Source organism: Lipotes vexillifer, unplaced genomic scaffold (assembly GCF_000442215.2).
Source record: "Lipotes vexillifer unplaced genomic scaffold, Lipotes_vexillifer_v1.1 scaffold121, whole genome shotgun sequence".
NCBI lineage: Eukaryota > Metazoa > Chordata > Mammalia > Artiodactyla > Lipotidae > Lipotes > Lipotes vexillifer.
In genome coordinates this window covers 1,021,461-1,041,846 of record NW_006773122.1, presented here as the reverse complement: position 1 = coordinate 1,041,846, position 20,386 = coordinate 1,021,461, and the positions used below count along the sequence as shown (strand labels likewise).

The 20,386-nt window shown below is 46.0% G+C and overlaps 1 protein-coding gene and 1 pseudogene across 2 annotated transcripts in view; one reads left to right on the top strand and one right to left on the bottom strand.

The window, feature by feature from the left end:
* Positions 1-233: 233 nt before the first annotated feature.
* The window catches only part of ANXA6 (annexin A6), a 55,252-nt gene continuing 35,099 nt past the window's right edge, over positions 234-20,386 (bottom strand). Inside the window, exons 20-26 of one of the 2 annotated variants that reach the window (XM_007448031.1) lie at positions 19,839-19,889; positions 13,857-13,874; positions 12,979-13,072; positions 11,637-11,732; positions 8,889-8,947; positions 7,415-7,537; positions 234-646 (exon numbers count right to left, since the gene is read on the bottom strand). In XM_007448031.1, coding sequence (XP_007448093.1) covers positions 587-646; positions 7,415-7,537; positions 8,889-8,947; positions 11,637-11,732; positions 12,979-13,072; positions 13,857-13,874; positions 19,839-19,889 — 501 coding nt within the window. In that variant the 3' untranslated portion in view covers positions 234-586. The remainder of the gene's footprint in view (positions 647-7,414; positions 7,538-8,888; positions 8,948-11,636; positions 11,733-12,978; positions 13,073-13,856; positions 13,875-19,838; positions 19,890-20,386) is intronic. The other variant, XM_007448032.1, reaches the window with a different exon arrangement.
* LOC103083093 (UDP-GlcNAc:betaGal beta-1,3-N-acetylglucosaminyltransferase 2-like) lies at positions 1,189-4,202 on the top strand (annotated as a pseudogene).

Sequence of the window (20,386 nt, the reverse complement as noted above, 5' to 3'; positions counted from 1 at the left end):
GGAAAGAGACTGGTGCAAGGTCATAAAGCAAATGTGTGGCGGATACAAATTTGAACACAGGTATTTGGACTCCTGGTTCAGTGGTCTAGCACAATAACCGGGACAGAGGTGGTGGTAAAATGGTGGGAGGATTGTCAGTTGGCCCGAAGATATTTCTTCCTCCCCCCACCCCCCGCCCCCAGAACTGGCACCTGCCACCACACCCCACCATGCAAAGCACACACATCACTCGCTTCACATTCAGAGCCTCAGAATGTTTTTGGCTTTGACAAAGCCCAAACCAGGGCAGGGACTGTGACAAGGGGCGGAAGCTGGGAAGGCAGGAGGAGGAAGATGGGGAGAGGTGGACGGGATCAATGGCTACGGTTCTTCAGCTGCTCAGACGTGAGTAGGAGTGACCGTGCCGCGCCCTTACTGGCTAGTGGGAGTGGGAGCTTTTCCTAAACCCCAGTTGAAGACAAGAGCCCACCCTGGCCCCTCCCCCCACCCCTGTCCCTTCTTTAGTCTCTGAAGCTGGAGCATCAGGCTGGGTCGTGGCGGGGGGATGACCACTTCTTAGCAGAGGTGCCCGCCAACGCCAGCGGTCCTAATCCTTGCCTCCACAGACAGCCAGCAAGGCCTTCAGGAAGTGACCGGAGGTGTCGCCCTGGCAGGGACAGAGGGAGAGCAGAGTGAGTGAAACAATCTTGATGACCTCAAGGCACCCTCCTCCCAGCCGCTGGCAGCCTGGATGTCTCCCTAGTACGTAAATGTGACCATGTCCCTTCCGTGGCTCCCCATCATCCTCAGGAAAATGTCCAAGCTCTAGGCCTGGCTTCAAGGTCTTGTGTGGTCTGACCCTCATGAAGCTCTGTGGCTTCACCTCCCCCCTTCCTTCCGGGAGCATCTTGGTCATCTTACTACCTACATACCTACCATTGCTCCACCCAGCACGCCCTCCACACTGCCCCCCAATCCTGTCTGCCATCAGATGCCCCCTCCTCTGTGAAGTTCTCCTGCCTCTATTCTTGTCTCCTCCCATGGCTGCCTTGCACCCTGCTAACCCTCCCCACACGGCCATTAACACAAGTGTTACGGTAGTGGTCCCCAAACTTTTTGGCACCGGGGACCGGTTTCGTGGAAGACAATTTTCCCACGAACCATGGTGGGGGGTGAGGGGAGGGGGATGGTTCAGCGGGAATGCGAGCGATGGGGAGCGACAGGTGAAGCTTCACCTGCTCACCTGCCACTCACCTCCTGCTGTGCGGCCCGGTTCCTAAGAGCCCGCGGACCGGTACCGATCCGCGGCCCAGGATTGGGGATCCCCGTGTTACGGGATTCCTTATATGAACAAACATTATTGAGCACTTACTGGGTAACAGGCCCTTGCAAGAATTTATGTGACCATCATTGGATTTATGTTGTATTGTCTGGCATACGACAGGGCTATGTGGGGGAGGGAGCAGACTTTCTCCCTCTCTTTAGAGGGCTCCTGTCATTTTTATATTTTTTGTTTCTGTAATTTTTGATATATGGTTAAAAATAATATATCAGGACTTCCCTGGTGGCGCAGTGGTTAAGAATCCACCTGCCAATGCATGGGACACGGGTTCGAGCCCTGGTCCGGGAAGATCCCGCATGCCACGGAGCAACTAAGCCCGTGGCCACAACGACTGAGCCTGCACTCTAGAGCCTGCGAGCCACAACTACTGAGCCCATGTGCCACAACTACTGAAGCTTGTGTGCCTGGAGCCCGTGCTCCACAAGAGAAGCCACTGCACCACAACGAAGAGTAGCCCCCGTTTGCCACAACTAGAGAAAGCCCAAGGGCAGCAACAAAGACCCAACACAGCCAAAAATAAATAAATAAATAAATAAATAAAGTTATATAAAAAAAAAAGAGGGACTTTCCTCTTAAAAAAAAAACATTGTTGTAAAGAATTCAAATCAAAGGATTATACAATAAAAGTCTCCCTCCTACCCCAACCCCTAACTTCCTAAATCAAGAGGTAGCCACTGTTGTATTTACTTGTGTGATTTTCTAGCAATGCTTTTCCATATGCATATACAAATATGCATATATGTATAATGTCCCTTTTCTGAAGAGCATTCATACTATTCTGGGCCATAATTTTTGACTTAGAGAAGATCACAAATCAGCACATAGAGCCTCCTCATGCTTTTTCATGGCTGTACTGTACTCTCTCATATGGATGCACTGTAATTTATTTAACCAGTTCTGTATGAAGGGCTTCCAATCTTTTGCTACTATAAAAGAATGCTGGCATAAATATTCCCGTACGTGTCTTTGAGAACACGTGTGGCTACGTCCGTAGGATAAATTCCTACAAGTAGAATTATCAAGTCCAAAGTATATGCATTTAAAATTTTGAAATTGCCAAGCTACCCTTTAAAGATGTGCTACCAATTTACATCACAAGGAGACATCACCTCATACCTGTCAGAATGGCTATTATCAAAAAGACAACAAATAACAAGTGGTGAGGATGTGGGGAAAAGAGAACCCGCTTGCACTGTTGGTGGGATGTAAATTGCCAAAGTATATGCATTTAAAATTTTGAAATTGCCAAGCTACCCTTTAAAGATGTGCTACCAATTTACATCACAAGGAGACATCACCTCATACCTGTCAGAATGGCTATTATCAAAAAGACAACAAATAACAAGTGGTGAGGATGTGGGGAAAAGAGAACCCGCTTGCACTGTTGGTGGGAATGTAAATTGGTGCAGCCACTATGGAGAACAGTATGGAGGTTCCTCAAAAAATTGAAAATAGAACAAACGCCGGAGGTGTGCTTAGCCGGGGCCAAGCCGAGGCCAAGCAGTCCCGCCTCAGACACCACCCAGCCGCCCATCACGGGTGCAACGCATGGAGCGGCGGCGGTCGCAGGGAGGAGCCCCGCTGAGCTGCCTGGACGCGGATGCCGCTGTGATCGTCCGCCCCGGCCCCGCTAAGCAAGAGCTGTTCCCGGACAAGATATGAGAAACGAGTGTTGGAAGTCGAAGAATAAAGTTGTTGGGAAACCTGATGATGGTAAATGGCTTCATTTATTTGATTGTGGCAGTCTCCAAAAGCAGTAGCCAAGAAAAAAATGGAAGAGGGCAAGTAATAATACCCAAAGAAAAGTTCTGGAAGATATTTGACCCTCCCAAGCCATTTTGGAACAGGGAACAAGAAAAGCTGAACGGGAGGTACAATCCCATTTTGAACATGTTAGCCAGCCAGACAGGGGAAGCGTAAGGATTTTCCAACATAAACCATCTGAATCACGGTGAACCTGACCCGAGGGTCACATCAGTAGTTTCAGGTTTCGACAGTTTGCCAGACAGATTTAAAGACTTTCTGTTGTATTTGAGATGTTGAAATTATTCACTGCTTATAGATCAACCAGGTAAGTGTGCAAAGCAGCCCTTCTTATTGCTGGCGATTAAGTCCCTTAACTTCACATTTCGATAGAAGGCAAGCGATTTGGGAATCTTGGGGCAAAGAAACCAATGTGGGGAACCAAACAGTGGTGCGAGTCTTCTCACTGGGCCAGACCCCCGCAGGGGACAACCATCCTGACCTTTCAGATGTGCTGAAATTTGAGAGTGAGAAGCACCAAGACATTCTTATGTGGAACTACAGAGATACCTTCTTCAACTTATCTCTGAAAGAAGTGCTCCTTCTCAGGTGGGTGAGCACTTCCTGCCCAAATGCTGAGTTCAAGGGCGATGATGATGCTTTTGTGAACACCCGTCACATCCTGAATCACTTGAATAGCTTATCCAAGAACGAAGCCAAAGATTTGTTTATAGGTGATGTGATTCCCAATGCTGGACCTCGTCAGGATAAGAAACTCAAGTACTATGTCCCGGAAGTTCTTTACACTGGCGTCTACCCGGCTTATGCAGGGGGAGGTGGATTCCTCTACTCCGGCCACCTGGCTCTGAGGCTATACAGTGTAACTGGCCAGGTCCTTCTCTACCCCATCGATGATGTTTATACTGGAATGTGCCTTCAGAAACTTGGCCTCTTTCCAGAGCAACACAAAGGCTTCAGGACATTTGATATAGAAGAGAAAAACAGGAATAACATTTGTTCCTATGTAGGTTTGATGTTGGTACATAGTAGAAAACCTCAAGAGATGATTGATATTTGGTCTCGGTTGCAAAATGCTTATTTAAGTTGCCAAATTATGTACAAACTAAATTTTGCATAGACAGATGTATCTCGAATAGTTCCCATGTTATGTTCTCTCACATTAGAGGTAATTTCTATGTAAAACCAACAACATTGCCTTTATGAGTAGTATCCATATGAGGGTCTCTAAACCTTTCAGTGTAGTGCTTTCTGAAGAGGGAAAGCGGAAAAGCCTAGTTTTTATGTAGGATATGACAGGACGAATGGTTCTGACCCTTCCTGCTGGCTAGTGGTCATTGTTTTCTAACTTGTCCCCCTTGTCATCTGAAATCATGTTTCTGGAATTTGATCGTGTTATCTTTGTTTTATTTTTGTTTTGCTCTCATATGATGATAACCCTATTTCCCATTATAATGAGTGAACTATCTGCGATTTAGGTATTCATAAACCTAATGGCTACAAAGACATTGTTATATATGACTCAGTGCTTTCTGTGAAATGGAATAACATTTTCATGAAATTTGGATGAAGTTTTAAAAATTGTCTAGAAAAATTTGACTTCTTTCAAAATTTCCTGCCGCCGCAACATTTCCTTGTGTTAATCTAATCAACCAATTTTGCAAAATGGGAATCACTGTGTGACATTCATCCAGTTTATCTTGTTATGGTCTTATGGTCATAATAAGGAGGAAGCTTAACTATCTTGTATTTGGTTTGCTGGGTGGTGTTGTGATAGTTCTCTCTTTTTCAGTATTTGAAAATAATGAGTATGATTCCATAATCTTCAAACTGAAGACTGAATTGACCCTGGCAACCATATTGTGTTTATGATTTTTCATTGTGAACCAGGAAAGCATATGTAACTTTTGAACTTTAAGTGAAGAGATTGAAGTGGCAGACCTTTTTATCAGTGGTTTGTCAGTTTAAAACTGCAGAATTCTATTCTTGCCGTACGGTTACGTGTTGCTTATACAAAATTATCCTGAGTAGTGACTGCTTTCCTGTCTCAGTGTAGAAGTGCCTGTGTTTTTATTTATTGTTTAGATCAAATACCAAAACATTTTCTTAAATATATTTTGTGTAATATTTTATTGGTATACAGTGTCGTTATGAATTATTTAACTAGAGCATGGCATTTTAAGTAGTAAGTATAACATACATTAGATAAAGTTAACTGTCATTTTTGAATTAAAAAAAAATTTTTTGGGGGGGTGGGTATGAACTAGAATTCTGCCAAACTGTTGCTTATATATACTGTCTTGTAACATGCTTTCCTGAGGTATTTTTGTGTTATAGATATGAAGATTCTTACCAGATGTGATACTGGGGACTGTAAGAAGATAGAAATAAAGTCACCATATTTTTAATTGTCATGTGAAAGAAAAAATTAAAAATAGAACTACCATATGATTCAGCAATTTCAATCCTGGGTATTTATCCAAAGAAAGCAAAAATATTAATTAGAAAAGATATATGCATTCCTATGTTCATAGCAGCATTATTTACTATAGCTAAGATATGGAAGCAACCCAAGTGCCCATCAATTGATGAATGGATAAAGAAGATGTGGTATATACATACAATGGAATATTACTCAGCCATAAAAAAATGAAATCTTTGCCATATGTTCACTTAGAACATATGCTAAGTGAAATAAGTAAGAAAGAGAAATACTGTATGGTTTCACTTATACTCGGAATCTAACAAACAAAATAAATGAACAAACATAACAAAAAAAGAAACAGTCATAGATACAGAGATCAAATAGGCGGTTGCCAGAGGAGAGCTGGTAGGGGGAGGAAAGAAAAAGGTGAGGGAGATTAGAGGCACAAACTTCCAGTTGCAAAATAAATGGGTTGTGGGTATGAAATGTACAGAGTGGGGAGTATAGTCAATAACTAATATCTTGGTATGGTGACATGCTGTAACTAGACTTATCATGGTGATCATTTTGAAATGCATAGAAAAAAATCACTATGTTGTATAACAGGAACTAACCTAGTGTTGTAGGTCAATTACACTTCAAAAACAAACAAACATACAAACAAACTCATAGAAACAGAGGTCAGATTTATGTTTACCAGAGGTAGGGGAGGGGCAACCGGATGAAGGTGGTCAAAAGGCACAAACTATAAGACACGTAAGTATTAGGAATGTAATGTACAACATGATAAATATAATTAACACTGCTGTACGTTATATATAAAAGTTAAGAGAGTAAATCCTAAGAGTTCTCATCACACACACACAAAAATTTACTATTTCTTTAATTTTGCATCTATACGAGATGATGGATGTTCACTAAAGTTATTGTGATAAGCACTCCATGACGTATCTAAGTCAAATCATCATGCTGTACACCTTAAACTTATATAATGCTATATGTCAGTTATATCTCAATAAAACTGGAAGAAAAAAATAATGAAGATGTGCCACCAAGTTACATTTACACCAAGTCTGTATGAGACGGCCTGTGAGCTTCCTGATGGTCTTGTCAACCAAGTATAGCATCAAACTTTAAGATTTTGGTCAGTCCCCAAAATCAAAGAAATGGGCTTCATAAATGAAAAAAGTCAGATACAAAAAATCACATATTACATGATTCCACTTACATGAGATAATCAGAAAAGGCAAATCCACAGAGACAGAAAGTCACTTGTAGGTTGCCTAGGGCTGGGGGTGGAAATAGGTAAACAGGTACAAGGGACATCAGATGAAAATGTTCTAACACTGGATTGTGGTGAAGGCTGTACAACTCATTAACTTTACTAAAAATTACTGATGCCCTTAAACAAGTAAATATCATAAAATTTATGATTCTTAACTTACACTTCAATAAAATTGCTTTTAAAAAGCCAAAAAAAAAGTCTCTCTCTTTTTTTTTTTGCGGTACGCGGGCCTCTCACTGCTGTGGCCTCTCCCGTTGCAGAGCACAGGCTCCAGACGCGCAGGCTCCGCGGCCATGGCTCACGGGCCCAGCCGCTCCGCGGCATGTGGGATCTTCCCAGATCGGGGCACGAACCCGTGTCCCCCGCATCGGCAGGCGGACTCTCAACCACTGCGCCACCAGGGAAGCCCCAAGGCTCTTGTTTTATTTGGAAATCTTTATAAGCCTTTGATCCATCCATCTGAAATCTATTTTGGTATAAAGAATGAGGCAGGTCTCCTGTCATTTAGCAACGTCTTGGCTGTTCTAAGAGGTAACATTCTGGGAATAAAAAGGACTTCTAATCTATGTTCAAGCATCTGACACTCACCGCTCCCCCACTGACCTCTCACCCCGCCCCTCACCTCAATGGCTTGATGGAGAGACTTGTCATATTTCTCAATGAACTCCCGCCGGATGTTGAGCAGGTCGATCTCACTCCGGGAGACCATGATCCTGGTGAGGGTCTTCTCCTCTGTGCCAGCACCCTGGTGGAGCCAGGCGACAGGGAGAAACACAGGGCAGGAGGAGAAACGGGGTTAGGTCAGGCAGGAACTCATGGGTGTCCCTCTGCCTCTCTCCCTTTTCCCTCCAAAACCAGGATGGGACATCCTGCCTCTGTCTTCCACAAACAGTCCTGACTTAAACTCCCCTGTGCCAGGACTGGCCAGACAGAGGCAAGAACAGCCTGTAGGGGTTGAATAGTGTGCCCACCAAATTCATGTCCACCTAGAACCTTACAAGGTGATCTAATATGGATATAGGGTTTTAGCACATGTAATTAGTTGAGGTTATACTGCATTTGGGTGAGCCCTAGATCAAATGACTGGTGTCCGTACAGGAAGAGGACACATGGACATACACACAGATAAAGGCAGAGACTGGAGGGATTCATGCTTAAGTCAGGAAACAACAGGATTCCAGACGCCCACCCGAAGCTAGGAGAAAGGCATGGGAGAGTTTCTCCCTCAGGGCCTCCAAAAGGAACCAGTCCTACCAACACCTTCATTTTGGACTTCTGGCCTCTAGAATCGTGAAAGAATACATTTCTGTTGTCACTTAATTAGGGACAGCAGCCCTGGGAAACTAATACAGGGCCCAAGGAGCAGACACAGGACACGGAATACATGGGCAGCCAAGGCCCACCTCTGCTCCCCAAGGAGCTCTGAACACCAGCTGAGGAATCAGAGCCGGCACACGGCGGGGGCTCAAGAGATGGCTGTCATGTTTGTGGACAGCAGGCTGACAGGGCTCTCAGGCTCACTCCCACCAAACTGCCTGCGCAGGCTCTGTCAGCAACTGAGACTCCACTTGCTGGGCTGAGAGGGTGGCCAGAGTGGCTTGGGTTTTCAGGAAGCCAGGGCTAGTCCCAGAGCTGAGCACTTGCTTCCTTTCGTGATCGTTCGTCATAGGAGACACTGTGTCATCTGCTAGAATGTGAGCTCCAAGGGGCAGAGACTGTCCTTTTCAGCCCTGAGTCCCCAGAATAAGTTTCTCAACCTTGGCACCTGGGACCAGATCGTTCTTTGTTGCGGGGATCTGTCCTGTACGTTGTAGGATGTTTAGCAGCATCCCTGTTCTCTACGAACCAGATGCAAAAAGCAACACTCCCCAAGTTGTGACAACAAAAGTGAGTCTGAACATTGTCACATGTTTCCGGGGGGGCAACGTAAACCCTGGTTGAGAACTACCCTCCTAGAACCAGGCATGAGGCAGATGCTGATACATATCAAATGGGTGGAAACAAACACAATTCCTGATCCAGGGGATGGCGCACATCTGTGTTTGTGGGGGCAGAAGTGCTCGAAGGGAAAGGAACAGACAAGTAAGTCTTCTTACCTTCATAGATTTGTAAAGTTTGTCGGCAAAGAAGAGAGGCTTATTCTTGACACTTTGAACTGGTAGGAAGGGGAAAGAGATGCAGGGAACTTGGTCAGAGAAGATGTGCCCAGACCATGGGCTGCTACTACAGAAGCAGCATCTCCTCTATCCACAACCTGGGCCCAGGATCGCTGCCAACGCCAGGGTCATATTCAGGGCCTGACACTTTCACTCCCTCTGCCTGACGCCGCCTCCTCTGTCTCATCCCTAGACCTGGCTCTCACTGGGTTGCAACTCGCTTCCTGCTAAGGTGCTTGCAGCTAACTAAGGCTAGTAGAGGACTCAAAGGGAAGAAACCACTCGTGAACCCAAGGTACAGAACCACTTGTTTAAAAACTCAGGTTTTCGGCTCTAACCTAGAGACCCAGATTCAAGAAATATTTCAAGCAGAAGTTCTCAAAGTATAGTTCCTGGAAGGCATCCGCCTCATCTGGGGGCTTGGTAGAAATGCACATTCTCATGCCCCATCCGAGATGTGCTGAATCTGCAACTCGGAAGGTGCGTGACCAACTCATCCCACTTTTCCTGGGACATTCCTGGTTTTAGCACAAACCCAGATGGTTGGTCACTCCATTCTGGTGCAGCCTAATGTTTGAGAACTACTGATTGAAATACTATGCCAAAGAACGTCTGTCAGTATAACTTAGGGCACGGTGCCAATCCCTAGGGCTGAGTGTTGCCCACTCTTGCCCCATTGGCAGCCCCTGCTGCCCACCCATCCCTTCCCCAGATACTGCCTGCCTAACAACCTCCCACCCTTTTGCAAGGCCTGGGGGTCTCTAGTCCTCAGCAGCTGCTGGATTTCAAGGCTCCAGAGCTCACGGGGGCGGGAGGGTGTCTCAGACAGCTTAAGGAGGAGGAATCAGATGCCAGGACCAGAAAGCCAGAATGACTCTGGATATAAAAGTATGTCTATCAGGAAGGCAGGGGGCGAGAGGCTGGAGCTGTGCATCCCAAGGGCACAGTCACGCAGGAGACAGGCCTGTACCCTCCCCTGCAGCAGGCTCGGGAACCGTGGGAAAGATCACATTACATACCGACCTTCCCGGGTCCTTATGTAGCTCCCTACCACCTCCCAGACAAACGCTAAGCTCCTTGGCCTGAAAATCAAAGCTCCTGCCTGCCTCTGCTCTCTCATTGCCTCTGTTCCCCATTCTCCGAACATCCTGTGAATTCCTTTGTGCCTCTGTCCTCCTGGTAAGGAGAAGTCTGCTGTCTGCCTTCCACTACTTTACCTCCTGAATCCACATCCCCAGTCCCATCACCTCCCCCAAGGAGCCTGCCCTGACTCAGAGCCTGGGGCTCAGTCAGTGTGGTTAAGGAGCAGACTGGGCAGGAACTTCCATCCTCTGCAACCGTCCCTGAAAACCTTCCCCAGAACCTGAAGCCCGCCACCTGCCTCAGAGGACCCTGGGGCCTGCCGTGGGATGGAATGAGGTGGAGTGATGTGTCGGTATGCACACTCGTGCACACGTGCATACACATGGTCTAGGTGGGAGGAGAGAGGACAGAGGGAGAAGCACGAGGAAAGCGAGGTCTAGACGTGTCTCCATAGACCAATTACTCTGGTGATTAATCCGAGAGTGAGCTTTGGGCTCGGGCGGCCTCTGGTGTGAGTCCTGCCTCCACCAGTGATATGTAACCTTTCTGAACCTGTGTCCCACTCTGTAAAATAAGCAGATAAAAGCACCTCGTAAGGATTCAACCAAAGCTGTGTGCAGCTGGCTTCACACAGTGCCTGGCAGGAAATAATAATAGATGTGCCAGGAGGCAATGTTTTTAAGTGTTGTATAATTAACTCATTTAAATCTGTGTACTATTATCACATCCACTTTACAGAGGAGGAAAACAGGCACAGGCTTTCTGTGACTTGCCAATGGATGTAACTGTACAGAGAGTAAGTGGCACCGCTGGGACTCTAGCTGGATTCACTATGTTTCTGCCTCCTAGGTATTGTTCCCAGGTGGTAAAGACCCACTGAAAGTTAAATAACATCACAACAATAACGCGTCTGCTCCATCTGTTCTAAAACACCCTTTCCTCGAACTTGAAGTCCCTGAAATCAAGATGCATCCTGTAACTGATGGCAATTATGTGAAAACCTTCCACTGACACCTCCAGGTAAGATGAAAAAAAAAAAATGTGCATCAATACAATGCATTTTGTAGTCATAAATAAGACACTGCTAATCACCAATACTAGTAAAAATAAGTTTGACCTTTGCTCATATCTACTCATCCGTTTATACCCATGGAGAAATTGAGATCCAAAAGGGGAAAGACTTTTTCAAAGGCAAGAACTCAAATTACACAATAAGAGAGTAACCAAAGAGGTCCAGGTGCTGGGAGGAGGGAAAGGTAGGTGTGTGTGTGTGTGTGTCTGTGTGTGTGTGTGTGTGTGTCTGTGTGTGTGTGTGTGTTTGTGTGTGTACACACCCAAGTCCTGCAGGACAATGCACCCCCTACCCAGCCTGGCCATCACCCTCCCAGCCACTTCCTCAGAGGGCACTGTTTCCTCATCCTGCCCTGCAACCCAGAACAAATTCTTGTGTTATCCTGCCAATCACACACAGGCAGAGCCCAAGAAGTGGCAGTGCTTATTTTCCAGTACTAGTAGCTTAGGAAACTATAGAGGCCACACTCATCCAGTGAATCTGGCCATGTTCCCTGTGCCCCCCAGCCCTTTCCCTTGGTCCCCACCAGTTACCAATGGCCACAAACACATCTCTGACATCCCCGGACATCCCCTTCTTGATGGTGTGCTCCACGTCATAGTTGGTCATCTTGACGAACTCCTGGAAGACTGGCCCCAAGAGAAGCCCCGGAGGTGGGAGGTGAGCTTTGACTCAGAGGAAGGGGGGAAGATCACCCCGCCCCAACCCACCCAGCAGCAGCAGGTATGGCTGCAGCCCAGACCTAAATGCATTGGTCAGGACTGCTGTGGAAGGGATGTCCTGACCTCAGGGCTGACTTGAGCTCACAGCCAAGTCTCTATCAAGTCAGACGTTCCTGGAACGTGTTGGACAAGTTCCAGGAACCCAGGCATGGGTAGTAGAAGGAGCATGTGTCCTATTCACAGCTCTGCCACAAGCTCACCAAGTTGACCTGGGGTGAACCCCTCCCCCTTTCTGGGCCTCCCCTTCCTCCTGGATAGAGGTTTGTTTTGTTTGTTTGTTTGTTTGCTGTGCTGAGGCATGCGGGATCTCAGTTTCCTGACCAGGGATCGAACCCGTGTCCCCTGCAGTGGAAGCGTGGCATCTTTACCACTGGACCACCAGGGAAGTCGGGATAGAGACTAATGTAAGTAATCACAGTGATAACACTAAGGAAGTTACCAGGTGCTAAGTGCTTTTTGTGTATTTACTTTTTGTACCCTCACAACAGTCATGTGAGGTAGAATTAAAATCCTCAATTTATAGGTAAGGGAAGTAAGGCACAGATATTCAGTAACTTGCCCAGGGTCACACAACTGATAAGTGGGAGACCTGAATGAAGGCATTCCAGCTCCCAAGTCCGTTCTTTTAGTCACTGTGCTAAAGCACTTTTACTGGCAAGTGCCAGGCATATGCATGTCAAAACGTCCATGTCTTAGTGGTAAGGGCACTTCATCATCACTGCCACCACATATGGGTGTGCCCTGTGCATGTGGCAGCCTGGTGTGTGTACATGGTCCTTGTGTCATTATCACCCCTCACCGCCTTGCTCCTGGCAGATGTTACCAAAGAATCATGACACAGAACCTTCGAATCCTCAACGCAGCATTCTAGGCAGCCACTACCACTCCACTGGAGTTGGCCTTGGAGGGAAAAGCCACCTGCCATCTCTTATCCCAGGCACCCCACATGCTTCCCAAAGGAGGTGAAGAGAGCTGGCCCGAGGCTGAATGATGCCGTTAGCAGCAGAGCCAGGACTAGACCTGGCTCCCGGTCCCCACTGGCCACCACACTCCCTTGCTGGGGTAAGGAGTGGGTGGGTGGGCAACTGGCTCCTATTGTCAAGACTAGGGGATCTTCCTGCTGGCTTGGGAGGGGGAGGGAGTCAGGCCTCACCTCTCCGGAGGTGCTGATAGCTACGCGTGCAGAGGATCATCATGAAACGTGTCTCCAGGGAAGATCTGTCTCCACTGGACGTGTCTGCCATTTCCTGCAGAGCCCGGGTCGGGGTGAGAGTTTGAGAGGGAAGACATGAGAAAGCCTCGTTTGTTATTCACTTTCATGCCTGCCTGGGCCGAGGGCAGTTAGAAGCTGGGCTAACTCAGCCACCCAGGGAGGCTGACGTTGGCCCCTTCCTTCTTCCTCGGACTCCACATCCCCGCTCCAATTCCCAGAGACCCCGTGGACTCACCCAGAGGAGCTGAGCACAGAGCACTTCCACCCTGGCCTCAGGGTCACGGGACTGGGCCCAGGGGAGGGGCAAACAGGCAGTGGGCATGGAGACTCAAGTTCTCCTTCCATCTTTAAACCCCTCTGAAAGCCCCTCTGGGGAAGTGTGTCTGTGCACGTGTGCAAGGAAAAATGGCCTAGCCAGTGTTTCCCCAAGTGGGGTAAACAGGCGAACATATTTTTTACACACCGCATATGTAGGCTTCCACAGTGATCTTCTAGCCAGCTATCAGTTCTATTTACATCGATATGAGATTTCCTTTAAAATAACTCATTTTGGGTTAAAATAAAAAGTCCATTTAAAGAAAATTATTCACATCTGGTGGTATGCAGCACAAATCAGATGGATGGTGAGTGGTGAAGTTTTGGGAAACACTCGCCTGGCCCATATGTCACCCACCGGGGTTCTGTGGAGGCCCTGAAGGGGAGAGAGAGAACCTGGGGGTCACGCCCCCAAATCACTGCCTGACTCTGCCCCTCAGCTCCGCCCAGAGGCACAGCCAGACTCAGACCTTTAAAATCCACGTGAAGAACCGGGCACTCACCAAGATCTCAGCAGCCACCTGAGAGCAAGGAGGAGACAGGAGAGAGAGGGGGGGAAGGCAAGAGTCAGAGGCGGCCCAGAGAGGGGGCCCTGGGGTGCAGGTGAGGGAGCCTGGCTCAGGGTGGCAGAGGTCCCACAGTTAGGGGCAGGGAAGGGGCTGGGAAGGAGACACCTTCCCCTGACCTTTGGGCTGGAGCTCAAAATGAGGACAGGTCTGGGAATTCACGATGAAAGTGTTTACTGGAGGGGTAAGAGGAGGGCACAGGACAGGACACTCTACCCCTCACGCCTGGCAACCTAGGGCAACTCCTCAGAGCCACCGAGAAGTTCGACGTGAGACGTGCCCTGTTTCCTACACCTTTTGCCACATTTGGAGTTGAAGGGTCCTTGGGAGACCTGTCATTTACCCCCTCATGTTACAGACAGGAGACAGGAAAGCTGAGGCCTGGAGGGGACGTGCAGCCGATCAGGTGGGAAGATGCCAGCTGTTCACAAGTCATCTTACAAGGGTGAATTTTCATCATCACGTTATGCTGAACACAAAATTCTGAGGTTAGGACACTATTTTGTTAGGCAAATAGCTGTGACTCGCAGGGCCTGGGAACAGAATATAGCCAGTCCTGTGTACCCCAGACTGAGTTCTGCCTTTTCTTTTTTTCCCAAAACTCTGTCAACTACTTTATTCTATTGGGCAGACTGAAATCATCCTCTTTATAAACATCTCAATAGACTTAGGCTTTAGAAACCTTTTCATTAAATAAATTTGTAATGTCTATCAAAATTCAAAATGCACACACTGCTTGATCAAGCAACTACATATTGCTAGGAATTTCTCTTACAAATAAACCAGCAAAAGTCTTTGGAGATACTGTTCACTGTAATAGAGAAAAACTGGAAGCCATCACCAGATCACTTGTTAAACAGGCAATGGTTCATTTAGTAATGGAAATCCACGCAGCGAGTAAAAAGAATCAGACCAGTCTACAGGGCTGATAAGGAGAGAGTTTCCATTTAAATTAAGCAGAAAAGGAAACTACAGCATGCTGTGTATAAGTGTTCCTTTTATCTAGATGAGAAAGGATAAATGTATGCTCACTCTTACATATTTACTGGGAAGTCGTGCTAGAGGCGTAGTCAAGATACTGGTGACAGTGGTTACCTTCAAGGAGAAGGAGGGGAAGAGCTTTTGCATTTTTGTTTTATTTTTCCTGAAATTTTATGTTTACATTTCCTCAACATGCAAATACGTTAAATTTTTTTTAAGTCAAATAGGAGTTATCAGAGCTACTAGGATTATGGGATGCTTCTGGTTTTTATTGACACTTTTGCATATTAAAAACAACCTGGTTGCACCTTGAGGACATTATGCTAAGTGAAATAAGCCAGTTACAAAAGGACAAATACTGTATGATTTCAAATATATGAGGTCCCTAGAGTAGTCAACTTCATGGAGACAGAAAGCAGAATGGTGGTTGCCAGGGGCTGGGGGGAGGGGGAGTAGGTAGTTGCTGTTGAATGGGCACAGAGTTTCAGTTTTGCAGGATGAAGAGATCAGTGGATGCATGGTGGAGATGGCTGCACAACAGCGTGAATGTACTTAATGCCAATGAACTGTACACTTCTGTACACTTCAGAAAGGTTAAGATGGTAAATTGTATAATGTGTTACGTGTATTTTACCACAGGTTTTTTAAAAAGTTATGCTAAAAAGTCTAGTATTGCTATTAAAAAGAGGGAGATGTTTAAAAAATTAAACAAAATGGAATCTAAAGTGTCAAAGATTCTTTACTTATTTGGATGAGAAGAACCCCCAGATATATTTGTTTTTTCAAAGCACTTTAAGACCATCATATTTGTAATATGAAAAATGCAGTGGGTAACTATGAAAGAATGCTCAACATCACTAATCATTAGAGAAATGCAAATCAAAACTACAATGAGATATCATCTCACACCAGTCAGAATGGCCATCATCAAAAAATCTAGAAACAATAAATGCTGGAGAGGGTGTGGAGAAAAGGGAACCCTCTTACACTGTTGGTGGGAATGTAAATAAATCCAGCCACTGTGGAGAACAGTACGGAGGTTCCTTAAAAAACTACAAATAGAACTACCATATGACCCAGCAATCCCACTACTGGGCATATACCCTGAGAAAACCATAATTCAAAAAGAATCATGTACCAAAATGTTCACTGCAGCTCTATTTACAATAGCTCGGAGATGGAAACAACCTAAGTGTCCATCATCGGATGAATGGATAAAGAAGATGTGGCACATATATACAATGCAATATTACTCAGCCATAAAAAGAAACGAAATTGAGCTATTTGTAATGAGGAGGATAGACCTAGAGTCTGTCATACAGAGTGAAGTAAGTCAGAAAGAGAGAGACAAATACCGTATGCTAACACATATATATGGAATTTAAGAAAAAAAATGTCATGAAGAACCTAGGGGTGAAACAGGAATAAAGACACAGACTTACTAGAGAACGGACTTGAGGATATGGGGAGGGGGAAGGGTAAACTGTGACAAAGCGAGAGAGAGGCATGGACATATATACATTACCAAACGTAAGGTAGATAGCTAGTGGGAAGCAGCCACATAGCACAGGGAGATCAGCTCGGTGCTTTGTGACCGCCTGGAGGGGTGGGAGGGAGGGAGACGCAAGAGGGAAGAGATATGGGAACATATGTATATGTATAACTGATTCATTTTGTTGTGAAGCAGAAACTAACATACCATTGTAAAGCAATTATACTCCAATAAAGATGTTAAAAAAGAAAAAGAAAAATGCAGTGGGTAACTACAATAATTTTCCAGATATTCAACACAAAAGCTTTTCCTTATTAGCTGAGCCACTTCATGCCAAAATTAATCTCCAAAAGTTAGAGTTACCACATGACCCAGCAATTCTACTCGTAGACATACACCCAAGAGAAATGAAAACATACGGGCACATAAAAACTTGTACACAAATGTTTATGGTAGCATTATTCATAATAGCTAAAAAGTAGAAACAACCCAAATGTCTATTAGCTGATGAATGGAGGTTAAAAAAAAAAAGTAATATATCCATACAATGAAATATTATTTGGCAATGGAAAGGAATAAAGTACTGATATATACTATGATATGGACAAACTGTGAAAATATTATAATAAAGTGAAAGAAAGTAGCCACAAAAGGCCATATATTGTAGGATTCCATTTATATGAAATGTCCAAAATAGGTAAATCTATATAGGTAGAAAGTAGATTAGTGGTTGCCTAGGGCTGGGGGGTTAGGAGGAAATGAGAGGAACCGCAATATGTACAGGGTTTCTTTTTAGGGTGACGAAATGTTCTAAAATTACTGTGGTGATGGTTGCACAAGTCTGTGAAGACACTAGCTACCACCAAATTGTATTCTTTAAATGGGTCAATAGATAGTATGCAAATTATATTTCAATAAAGCTGTTATACTAAAAAATAACCTGGAGATTGAATTATCTAAAGATGGCCACAATTCTTCATCTCACTCTGGGTCTATAATAATTAGATCATTTACATGATTTACTGCTCACACTGGAACACTGAGAGTAAAGGGCAAGCTATTTGCAATACTGTGGGGCAACAGGTAAACACTGGCCGTATGTCACCTGATCATAACATACCCAGATTTCCAAGAGCTTGAGGGTGTTCTCGATGCCCAGAGTGACAGCCTGGGAAGGAGGAGGTGTAAAACCAGCAAGCATACACCGTCAAGCACTAATGTCATTATTTTTCTGGGGGACCTTGCCTCTGCATATGAAATGCCTTCAATTTTTGTATACATTTTCCTCCAGCATTCCCAATTCACCTCTAGAAATCTACTCTAAGGAAAAAAATCATGAATGTGATGAGAGTTCGTTACCAGGGAGAGGGCTTTTTAAAAGAAGTTTGGTAGATTCTTCAGTATTTAGCCATTAAATGATGCTATTGATCTTTTAAAAATGATATGTTACCGTATTCACAGAACACTCATTTTTAACTGTTATGAATCAGCAATCCATTTTTATAAATACATAAAAATACAACTAGAATAATATATTCTAAAATATTAACAATAGCTATTAGTAGTAGTAGGTTATGGGGTTTTGTTTTTGGTTTTGCTTGTCTATTTTCTAAAGTTTCTACAAAATAATATGTATTACTTGAGAAACAAAATATTTCTAGCTATAAGGAAATGAGTCCACACTAAGATCAGGGTCTAGCAACTGTGAATCTGGAGAAGCAGCTGAGTTGGGCGGGGTCTGGCTCTGGCTCCCTTGGTTGACTCCACCCAGGTTCTCTCTCCCGGCTTCTCTCCGGAAAAGTAGCTGCCAGCGAGGCCCACGATTGCCCCCTGCTGGCAGCAACTAGAAGCATAGCCTCCTAGGCGGACCAGGCACCAAGCAGAATTCCCCGGAGGATGAATTTCAGGGTGATGGATGGATTTGGGTTGAGCTTCCAGGAGAAAGCTAGGTTCAAAGACCCTTAACGGCACAATGGGGCTGCTCACAGCAGTACCTATAAATACCTGCTGAATGAGGAGATGAAATGTGGTCTCAGCAAGCCAGTCTAGTGGGGGGGCTTCCCTAGACTGGGTTCCCAGGCTAGCCCCCATAAACATATGTATAACACATTTGGAATACCTTATCTGAATGGAACCCTGTAGCTTCTGACAAGTGTATTCCAAACAAGGGGCAGGAAAACTAGACACCAGCAGCTACCTGGTTTGGAAGCTGCAGGGAAATTACTATACTGGGTCCTGGAGGATATTAAATGGTATTAAGTGCAGGTTTTGGAGTCAGGCAAGCCTGGCTTAAAATCACACCTTGGCCACTTACAAACTGTATCCTTGGATAGGTAAGGGGCTTCATTTTTCCTCCAGTAAGAAAATGGGGTCATACCAAAGTATGAAATAGCCTCAGCATCATACTCAGTACACACTGTAATAGCTCTGTAGTTGTCGGGTTACAGCTACAGATTCTTCAGCTCAGATGGTGCTGTAACATTTCACACCTCTGTTGGTAGAATTCAGAACAGGGCTGCTGCCCTGACTCCCAGTCTATCAGGGCTCTTTTCAACCCACCAACTGTAAAAGAAGGGGGCTGGAAACACTGGCTGTGGTATCTATGCCTGACCCCTGGACCTGGGCCGGGCCAGAGGATGCCGGGAACAAGGCTCAGGTGAGTGGGGACAGTGCACATGGCCTCAACAGGGACTCCCCATCCACAGGGACCCAGGGGGACAATGGATTTGGGGCTGTCCAGCCTCCATGAGAAGCCATCTCCAGACCTCAAGCTCATCAGCCTTAGAAGCAGGGTAGCAGCAGAGCATCCAGGAGACCCTATAGAACCCCCTGCCCCCCTATTCACTCAACAACAGATATATATTGAGTACCAACCATGTGCCACTTTGGATACATCAGTGAGCAAAACAAAGACCCCAGCCCTCGATGAACTCCCTTTCTAGGTCTCCCCCAGGACATTCTCTTCGACTTGGTCACATTTTATAGATAATAAACTGAGACCTTTAGTACTCAGGCCCCCTTCCCAGCAAGCTCCCAGACCAGCGCCCTCTGGGTCAATTCCACCTGGGCCACTGATTTGCTGTGTGACTTTCAGAAGCCATTCACGATCTCAGGGCCTCCATTTTCCAACTGTAACATGAGGGGCCTGACCTGGACAACCCAGAGGTTCCTTCTAGTTCTGAGGGTCTAGGGCTCGAGCTCTACTCTTCACATAGGAAATGTCAGTAGAATCAGCACCACCCTCCCAAGCCTCTCTCTGAAAGTTCTGGAAAGTGTCCTAGTCTCACTTCTAAGGGTGGAGAGGCGCAGAGGCCAAAAGTCTAAGTGTAGCCGGTCACACCAGCCATGTCCTGCCAGATGCCTTCCCCACTCCCAGATAGCCAGGGCCTGGCATGGACAGATGTCAGCTGGAGTCACTGGGCAGGGGATGGGGTGGCGTGTCTCACCTGGGCATCTTCCCGCACCCGGTCCCGATCTTCTCCCTCCTCACGGTTCCCCTGCAGCAGGACCAGTAAGAAAGTTCAGCCTCCAAATACCCACCCTCTCTGTCCCTCAGTAGCCACAGGGCTTTGCTCAGCCACTCACCTCTCTGAACCCTCTCCCTCATGTGTAACATGGGGACAATAAACCTGCCTTCATAAGGTAGGCAGTCATGAGCATTAACACAAACATTGGGAAGGCGCTTAGCCCAATGCCTGACTCAGACACACTGAGCTTGCCATAACTGTGCATCAGGGCCTGGCGCCTGGGTTGCGAGAATTCAAGAGATGGTAACAGAAGCTCTTGGATGATGACACAGGGAAAGGTCACCTACATGGCTTTGTCCTGTCAGCTGGGGGCCCAAAAAGCCAGGTTGAGGGCAATCAGGGAAGGCTGCCTGGAGAAGGGGGCACTAAGCCATCTTTGAAAAGTGAACAATGGAGAAGGCATTGCACAAGTAGTAACTGCCTCAGTGGTAAGACTCTGAGGAGGCAGCAGGGGAAGACATCCTCTC